At 38.7% G+C, this 9833-nt stretch overlaps 1 protein-coding gene across 1 annotated transcript; it reads left to right on the plus strand.

Moving 5' to 3' along the window:
• The first annotated feature begins 5143 nt into the window (after positions 1–5143).
• Positions 5144–7049, plus strand: bhlhe22 (basic helix-loop-helix family, member e22). Its single transcript, XM_047350108.1, has one exon. The coding sequence runs from the start codon at positions 5453–5455 to the stop codon at positions 6269–6271; it is 819 nt and encodes a 272-aa protein (XP_047206064.1). The 5' UTR covers positions 5144–5452; the 3' UTR covers positions 6272–7049.
• The last annotated feature ends 2784 nt before the right edge of the window (positions 7050–9833 follow it).

The raw sequence follows: 9833 nt of genomic DNA on the forward strand, positions 1-9833 counted from the left end.
TTTTCTTGTTAAGCAGGTCCTTCAGGTCATTGGTGATCCAAGGTTTGTTATTGGGGAAGCATCTCACGGTTCTGGTGGGGATGATGTTATACACACAGAAGTTTATATAGTCGGTTACACACTCAGTCATGGCATTGATGTCCTCTCCATGTGGCTGGTAAAGTGCGTCCCAGTCTGTAGCCTCAAAGCAACCTTGCTGAGCTTCTTTAGCTTCCTGTGACCATTTCCTCACAGTTCTCTTTATTACAGGTTGCCTCTGAACAAGGGGCTTATATTTTGAGCAGAGAAAAACAAGACTGTGATCTGATTTGCCTAGAGGAGTTCTTGCTGTAGAAATGTATGAGTCCTTGACATTTGCATAAAACAAATCCAATGTTTTGTTTTCTCTGGTAGAGCAGCTGACAAACTGTTGAAACGTTGGAAGTGTAGCAGAGAGTGAAGCGTGGTTAAAATCACCAGAAATTGCCACAAAAGCATTGGGGTTTTGTATCTGTAGCTTAGCAACAACTGAGCTGATGGCATCACATGCAGTGTCAGCAACAGCAGACGGTGGAACGTAAACTGTTACCAAAATAACACTGGTGAACTGTCAGTCAGTCAGTCATTTTCTACCGCTTATTCCATAGTGGGTCGCGGGGGAGCTGGTGCCTATCTCCAGCAGTCTATGGGCGAGAACACTGGTGAACTCTCTGGGTAAATAATATGGACGAAAACTTAATGCCAACAGTTCAATATCTGGACTGCAGAGATGACACTTCACAGTAACATGTCCTGGATTACACCATCTGTTGTTCACAAGTACTGCCAGTCCACCTCCTTTACATTTGCCGCTCCTCTTTAAATCTCTGTCTGCTCGTATGGTTAAAAAGCCCGGCAGAGAGACGCTGGAGTTGGGGATGTGATCCTGCAGCCATGTCTCAGTAAAACTCATGATACTGCATGCCCGGTACTCTGGCTGGGTACTTTGTAGGGCTTGGAGTTCATCCAACTTGTTTCCCAACGATCTCACATTGCCCATTATAATCGACGGAAGAGATGGTTTGAACTTCTTCCTTCTCCTTTTCAACTCATCAGGGATTTGGGGTTGTAGTTGAAGTATTATTTGAGCTTTTGAGATATTAATCAGCTGCTCCCGGTTGTAAGAAACAACCCCGTTGCCACGGTAATGCATCATAACAAATGTCCAAAAATAGAAAGTATTAAGAAAAATCCTCCAAGCTGCACAGCATCCGACACTGGAGTGGACAGTCATCCAAAAAAAATCAACTGTATCCACCACAAGAGGGATAGTTCCCAAAAAAATATTATCAAAAGTAACAGAGCTACTCCAACCTGCTGCCACCTTGCGCCGCTCAAGGCTCAATAATAATGCACCTTATAATGGCTCAACTGAGCCATTATAGTTATAATGGCTCAGTGAAAGCTCAGACCCAAATCCAATGAAGAATCTGCAACAAGACTTGAAAATTGATGTTCACAGATGGTGGGATAAGCTTAAGATATTTTGCAAGGAAGAATTTGCAAGAATTTAAGTTTGTAGATGTGCAAAGCTGGTAGAGAAATACCCCCAAAGGATTTACAGCTGTAAGTGCAGCGTAACTGTGGTACTACAAAGAATTGACTCTGTGGGGCTAAATACAAATGCACGCCACACTTTTCAAACTTAAATTAGTAAAAACAAATTGAACGCCATGTAGCATTTTCTTTCCACTTCACAATTATGAAGTCCTTGGATTTGTCTATCACATAAAATCTCAATAAAATGCAATACATTTTGTGGTTAAAACATGTCAAAGTAAAAAGATTCAAGGGGTATAAATAGTTTTGCAAAGCATTATAACTATGAACAAACAGGTTTTAGACCTTTGTTTAAAAAGGTTTATGTCCATTCATCCACTCTCTATAGCAGCTTATTCCTGTTCAGTGTCATAAGTAAAGTTGGTGTCCATCCCCAGATGTCAGTGACAGAGACTTATAACCATAAAGGGACACATTCGAAATATCTAAGTGCAAACGAGAATTCCCAACTCATCAATTATGCAAACTTTCTGAGCTGCAAGTTTGTGGCCACGATTGCTACTGTGTTTGATCTCTTTCTGAAACATAGGAATACATCACTCCCTGAACTGCACCTGTTGTATTTTGTTGGTGAAATGTTTTCTATTTTTGTGTACAATGGGTTTTAATGCTTTCCAACCATTTGGGAATACATTTGTCAACTTTAAATCTTTAATTTCTTTTCAGGGTTGCATTCTGCAAGAAAAGTCTGTAATGGTCTTGGTGTAATGAACTTGTGTTTGTCATGCCACATGCAAGCCTACATTCCTGAGAGTAGATGTTGGCAGCATATCTGGCTCTAAAACGTACAACTCAGATTAAAAAAAGGTCCGCAACAACTGGTAAGAAATACCAATTCTTATATTCACATTCATTGTTTGTTTTTTTTCATTGCAAATAATATAGACCCAAGACATTTCTTTTTTACCTTGTTACCTGGGCTTCTTTTTTGGCTCAGGAAGAAGAGTCTGCCAATGTGGATGTCCAGTCCAGCTTCCCCTCCCCGTACCAGGTTGTCCTTTGGAAACACTGCCCCTTTATGCAGTTTAAAGAATTGATAAATATGAGTTAAATTATAAAAGTACTACAAGTGGTCAGTATGAAGTATGACAGTGCAAGTGGCATCACAGGTGCAAAAGTGTTCACACCTCTTGAACTTTTCACATTTTGTCTCATTACCACCTCAAACTTGAATGTGTTTTAGTTGGATTTTATGTGACAGTCTGGCACAAAGTCATGTAAAATTGTAGAGTGAAAGATAAATGCATGATTTCCAAATTGTTTCGCTAATAAAAATCAGAAAAGTGCAATTTCTATTCAGCATACCAACTTTATGCTGCAACTTTGAACTGGAAGTCTCTACTTGCTTTGCCCATCAAGAGACTGAAATATTCGCCCATTCTTCTTTGCATAACAGCTCAGGTCCGAATGGATGTCAAATTTCTATTCTTGTCACAGATTCTTAACTGGATTTAAGTCTGGACTTTGATTGTGTGTTGTTTGGTTAAGGTGAAGGAACCAAACACTCACAGAATCATGTTGAGGAGTTTTCTCATCAATATTCAAAATGTAGACTTAGAGAATGAAAGACTAAAGTGGATAGATAAACAAAGGAGGAACCAGGAGCACCGGGAACAACAAAAGAATCCAGCAAGGAGTGAGATAAAACAGGAAGCATGAATGCTAGAAAACATGGGAATGAATTGAGTTTAAAAGAGGCACAGAGAGATAAATAAAGCACAGGAATAACTCAAAACATAACCAGAACACAGTCAGAACTAATGTCCTTCAGATGCAAAGTCTAAGAGATGGAGACTGGAGACATTCTAACACAGGAATATCTTCGCATATTGAAGGTCACTGACATACAGGAAGGTGAACCTCAGACCCCGTCTCAAGTCATTTGCTAACTCCAACAGATTTTCTTCCAAGATGGACCTATAAATTCTGAGATCATCAAATTGGCATCATTGGCAGTGTGGTTTGTGAATTGTGTGTTAGTTTTTCTCCGCACACAGAGTTTGCATGAAGGCTAAAAGTTCAGTTTTGGTCTCATTTGACCAGAGCACAGATTTCAGTCTTTTTGCTGTACCCTGTACATGGCTTGTGGAAAACTGCATTTGGACGTATCATCGCTGTGGTTTGCTACAGTGCCAAAGCCTTAGAAGTGCCTTTGTGACTCTTTCCTGATTAAAAGATGTCAGTCTCTCTGTTCTTGTATTTCTTGAGATTGGGGTATGATGTTTTGTTTCTAAAGATTGTTTAGCCAACTTCATGTTGTCAGACAGGCCCTGTTTAAGCACTTGTTAATTGTAAATGTTTGCTAGTAACTAGGCCCTGGTGTGGCAGGTAAACCAACCAAACCTAATTTGTTTGTTGAACTAAACAAATTAGGTTATTCAAAGATAACCCATGTTGAATAAGCATGAAAATTACATTTTCACATAGGATCTTGTTGGTTTGGTCAGCTTTTTCTCCCTTAATGAATAAAATAATCATGTTAAAACTGATTTACTCAGGTTATTTTTTAAATTACAAATTGTTTTATTATCTGAAGATGTCTGAAGGGACAAATACATTTTCACAGCACGGTATATTAATTATCATTATTACATTTTCAAGAATATTTTGATATAATACATTTTCTTAGATTATTAAAAACTGAATATCTTCTGTTAATTTTAACTTAATCCAGTCTCCTACTTTTTTAATATCACTGTTTTGTGAAAATCAGTTCTTAAAACAGTTTCATCTAGTTTTGCTGCTTTAAGCAGAAACCCAATTGCAAACCTGCTTGTAGTGAATTTTTAAAGCACTTCTAAAAATTCAAATGTTTAAATATGTGTTTTGTTGCTCAGAAAGAACATTTCTTATTATTTTTCACCTATCCTATTTTCACCTCCCCAGCACAAGTTGGTCTAATTATTTATTAATAACAAATAACTACAGAAATAAATATTTTATTTCCTTTTTTCTCCGTTTTTCTTGTGCTTTTTCATTGATTGAAACTCCAGGAGGTGTGTGCTCAAACAAAAAATGATCAAATTTCTTTAATGGATGTGATTTACCATTTTATCCAGAAGATGGCAGTATAAGCACAAATAATTTTATTGAGCGATGAGAAACAAAGTGGTGATCGTTTAATTTGTCAACTGACAATTGAGATAATTGTTTTTTGAATACAGCAAAACAAAAATAAAATACTTGAAACTGGATAAAGAAAAAATGGATTAATGCTACTTTTAAAAGTGAAATTCACAAATAGTGTTTTTGTAACGTAGCAACAGCAAAGAAGAAAGAAATTAACCAATAAATTAGATAATAGGCCTAATTTAAATTTGCCAATGAAAGGTCCTTCTATTCTGAACAAAAAAAAAAAAAAAGCAAAGGAAACCCTTGTTCGGTTTGGCATCCATCCGAAACAAACAAATTATGGTATGGAAGAAAAAAATTAAGGCAAACCAATTCATTAAGGTGATGGTGTCTAAAACCAGTCTCTCTTGGAAATACGCACACTCGCAGGAAGAGCTGGTATGAACGCTATAGTGTTTGTCCTAGTTCAAACCGCTTTAATTAAAACGTTAGCCTGATTGGGTGGAGAGTGAGGAGGAGGGAGGCTGTCTCAGCCCCAATAGGCGAATCCTTTTTAATAACCCGCCTCGAGATAATGATGTAAAAAAAGACTGAAGCGTCTTGTGCGTAACGAGGATGATGGTGGTGATCAGCTGAAGGTGAATCCAACACAGACACAGAAAGAGAGAGAGCGACACTTTTTACACAAGACTCTTCTTCATCACCGCACCTCAGCTGACAAGAGGAGCCCCAAACTTCTGACGCGCAAACAGAGGGAGAAACTCACTGAGAGGCGTCAGGAGTTCCCGGAACCCACCAGGCTATGGACCGGAGGATGAACCTGAACGGCGGCGCGGCAGGGGACATTTTTCACAAAACTCTCAGCGCCGTGTCCGGCACAAAGATGGACCCGTTCAGAGCGTCTGCCGGCATGGAACTGCCGCCCAGAGACCGCCAGTCCCCAATTAGCTGCTTCGACCAAGTTGATCCGGACCCAATCCAGCCCGGAGGACTGGCTGGAAGCAGAGGCGGCGCTCTGGGTCTACCGACCGGATCTTTGTGCGTCAAGTACGGAGAGAGCGCCAACAGGACCTCGGCGGCGGAGAGCAGCGGAGGAGAGCAGAGCCAAGACGACGACAGCGACGGACGGTGCGACATGGTCCTCCTGACCGACGTTCGGACAGCTGCCGGGGGGAAAGCTGAAGGAGGAGGTAAGAAAACCAAAGAGCAGAAAATGCTGCGGCTCAACATCAACGCCAGGGAGAGACGGCGGATGCACGACCTGAACGACGCGTTGGATGAACTTCGGGCGGTCATCCCTTACGCGCACAGCCCTTCGGTGCGCAAACTCTCCAAAATCGCCACCCTTCTGCTCGCCAAGAACTACATCCTCATGCAGGCGCAGGCACTGGAGGAGATGAGGAGGCTGGTGGCGTACCTGAACCAGGGCCAGGCAATCTCTGCAGCTTCCATACCGGCGACCACCGCGCTGGCTGCACCTCCACCCGGTCTGGGCGCGTACGAGCAGCCGCCCGGATACCCGTTTCCTGCCGGGGTGGCTGCGCCCTCCTGCCCGGACAAATGTGCCCTGTTCAACAACGCCGCGTCTAGCCTCTGCAAACAGTGCACTGACAAGCCTTAAAACTGACCACAAAGACTACAAAGGAGCACACAAGAAAGAGAAAACCATGACAGATGATCGAGTAGGGACAAAAAGTAACATTTTTATAATATTTACTAAACGCATTAAAACTCGCTTCTGTTTCTTTCTGTTCGAACAACACTTGATTGTGTATATAAATCATCTTTAATATGCTGGTGTGAATGAAGGCCGAACAGAAGCAGAAGTACTGTAAAGGCCTGTTGCTCTGTGATGGACCCTATGGAGATTTCTGGGTGACCTGACAAACCTGCGCGACTTTTTTCCCCCGGAGCGCAACAGCACCAACCTCATTCTGCTGCTTTTTCATGCGTTTACTTTCACTTCTAAATCAAAAAGGCCCATTTTTTAAAAATAACTTTTCTAGTGATTGTTACGAAGGGAGCTAAATGAAATAGAAAACAAGTGATCCACTCGGTTAGATATCTATTTAGCTGCGAAGGCTTTATATCCAACTCAATTGAATTTAAAAAAGGAAAAAGTAGAAAAGCATACATTTAGGTCTAAGATGTGATTTAATGTGTCTTTTGTAATTTATTAATTTGGGATATTTATGATATTTATGCTAGTATTGCACATTGTCGTCTAAGTTGATGTGATTTCTGCATTTTTCCACGAATTTCGTTCGGATTTATCGCGCTGTCAGGTCAGGCTTTGGTTTATTCTTGTAGATACTTGTTGTTATGCGAGCAAAGAGGGCCGTTTGTATGTATTTGAGTGTGGAAAAGCTTTATTAAAATATTTTGAACAACAGCAAAAATATATCTGGTTATTTATCATAGGCAGTCAGTGTAACTTTAATCAGAGAAAGGTGCATTTGATTTAAGTGTTAGTTGTGCGCATTTAATTGTCATATTTCAACTTTAAACTGTTTTTTTTTAAGCGCCAATCCATTCAAGTTTAACTCAATGCACGTTATAAGACAAAAAGTTCCGATTACTATTCAGCTCTGTGGAAATGATCCATTCCAATCATTCAGATTCCAATGCGTTTGTTACACATTCAGACCACGAGTGTTTCTGTGCGCAAAGAAGCTCGAATTTCTCAAGTTTCTTGGCTCTCATCAGGTGTCAACAATTTCCCACTCCATCCGAGCTCAAATTTGCGCCAAATCCTTGGAGAGAATAACAGAAGTGATGGCTTAAAACAGATCAATCATTCCAAACCGGGGCGATCCGATTGACTTTATTATTATTAATAATAAAATGATTTGCATCATGGTGCCTAATAGGATATTAATTGTAAACAGGGATGAGAGTTGTCGCTATAATACCTGCCTGCAGATAATCAAACTCCTCGTTTAAAGGCGATTACACCCTCACGATGTGATTAAGACATGTAATTACACTGCTGTTCAATCATTGTCGGAGTCTTGCGTCTTTAATGAGAGCGCAGCTGCAATCGCAGCGATTTTGGCCCTTTGGCCCCCTTTTAATTTTAAAGGCCAAACGACAAAATCTTCCCCCAATATCTTTATTATAAACATGAAAATGATTGCAATTGAAATTAATACAAATAAATAAATCAGATGGAAAACTGATATCAGACTGTAAATCGTTTCTTATTAAAATAACAGTTACTAAATGGAAACAGTGATCCAGCAGCTCCACAACGTTCTTTTTAGTAAAAATGATCAACTAACCTACAGTAGGGCATCAATACTGTACAGCTAAAAAAAAAAACGTATGCCTGTTTTACTGTAAAATCAACAGGCTTATTGTTGACTATAAATGATTTCTGTAACTCATGCCACACTTCCATTCACAGGTTACTGAGAAAGCACTGCAAAGTTACAGAAACAGGATGTAACCTGGTTCTGCAGGAGCTACAGAACCAGCTGAGAATATAGTAGTTTTGCTGTGAAAACCACTAACTTAACATGACATGCTGTACATTGCAAAAACTGTTGGCAACACAGTAATTTTACCAAAAACAGTATTTAAGTAATATCTGTTTGAAATATGATTTTTTTTTATCAAAGATAAGAATGTTTTCATTTGATGTGGGAATAAAAGTCAGTTTGTAACTTATAAGGGAAGAGCACCAAAAAAAAAAACAGGAAGTTTTACCCACTTTATAATATATATTTTAATTTGAAACATAATTTGGCTTTTTTACAGCTTCAAAGTCTGGTCATGTACATGCAACATTTTTTAAATGTTCAGAACTTTTATGGCACATAATGGAAATATAACTGGCTACACAATGCAATCTCTTTTGTACAAAGAGTGCTGTGCGTAATTCTTTGTTCTCCTTATTCCCCTTTATTTTCTTTTGAAGCTGTCAGACTTTCTTGTAATCTTGAAAAGCTGATGTTTTTCTTGTTTAATGGTGGTTTAATAGTTTTTGTCGAGCTTTGATTGGGAATTTACCAGGGCACAGAAGACGTATCCTGGGGCACTTGCCTCAGTAAAATGGGTCTGGCAAGGCCTATGTAGATTTACTAGGTGTATTTAGTTTTCTTGACTTTACTGATATGTTTGAGTAAAATGAAATTTTTTTTTTCTCTAAACCACTGAGAGTAATTCTCTCCAATTCCAAGAAAAAAAAAATCTAATACTTTTTAAATATTTATTTACAGCAAATGACAAATAGTCAAACTAGCAAAAAAGAAAGGATGTTTTTACGTCAAATGATGCAACAAAGACAAGTTCAGTTTATTTATATAAAAAAAACATGTCACTAATGTTCTCATAAATCAATACTTTGTACAATATCAGCTGAAATCACAGCTTTGATGTGACTTGTCATGTACTGCATCATCCATGTGATTGTCTAATCAGCACATCAACACACGGGATGAGAATTGCTGTCATCCATCCATCCATCCATCTATCTATCCATCCATCCATCCATCCATCCATCCATCCATCCATCCATGTTTTAGCGTTGAAAATTGTGACCCAACTATATTATCTCCTGCAAAACTACACAACATAAAATGGTTTGCCATTCAAAGCAGTAAAACATGTTAAATTTACAGTAAAGCCTAAAATTATTCAAACCCCTTGCAGATTTAGATGTAAACATATTTTCTTTTAACCAATGAAACAATGTAAATGGGATATCAGTTTTGGAAATAGATATCTATTGTTGTTTACATTTTATTGCATTACATTTGTAGCTTGGTAATTACTGGAAAACTCTTTATTGGCATTACAGCACTCAAACCCATGGCCGACCAGCTTTTGTGTGTTTCCACTTAAATTTTGACTATTTTTTGGTGATGAGCTCCAAAGTCTATAAGGTTGCAAGTCCTCCTTGCCATCACCCTAATCTTTAGCTCCATTCACAGATTCAGACAAAACATTACAAGATATAACGAATATTTAAGAATAATTTTGGACTCAACTGTACATAAGGGGATTGTAGACAAACAACACTCTATAGAAAACAGAGGACCAAGTTATGGTTTCTTGTGATCAATGTGTAAAAAGATATTAAAAAGTCAAATATTATTTAAAAAATATTATAAATTTAAGGAGCTTTATTGTAAAAAGAATTCTGCTCATATTTTTTTAATTTTAAGTAGATCTGAACAAAG

The sequence above is a fragment of the Girardinichthys multiradiatus genome, chromosome 21 (assembly GCF_021462225.1).
Source record: "Girardinichthys multiradiatus isolate DD_20200921_A chromosome 21, DD_fGirMul_XY1, whole genome shotgun sequence".
NCBI lineage: Eukaryota > Metazoa > Chordata > Actinopteri > Cyprinodontiformes > Goodeidae > Girardinichthys > Girardinichthys multiradiatus.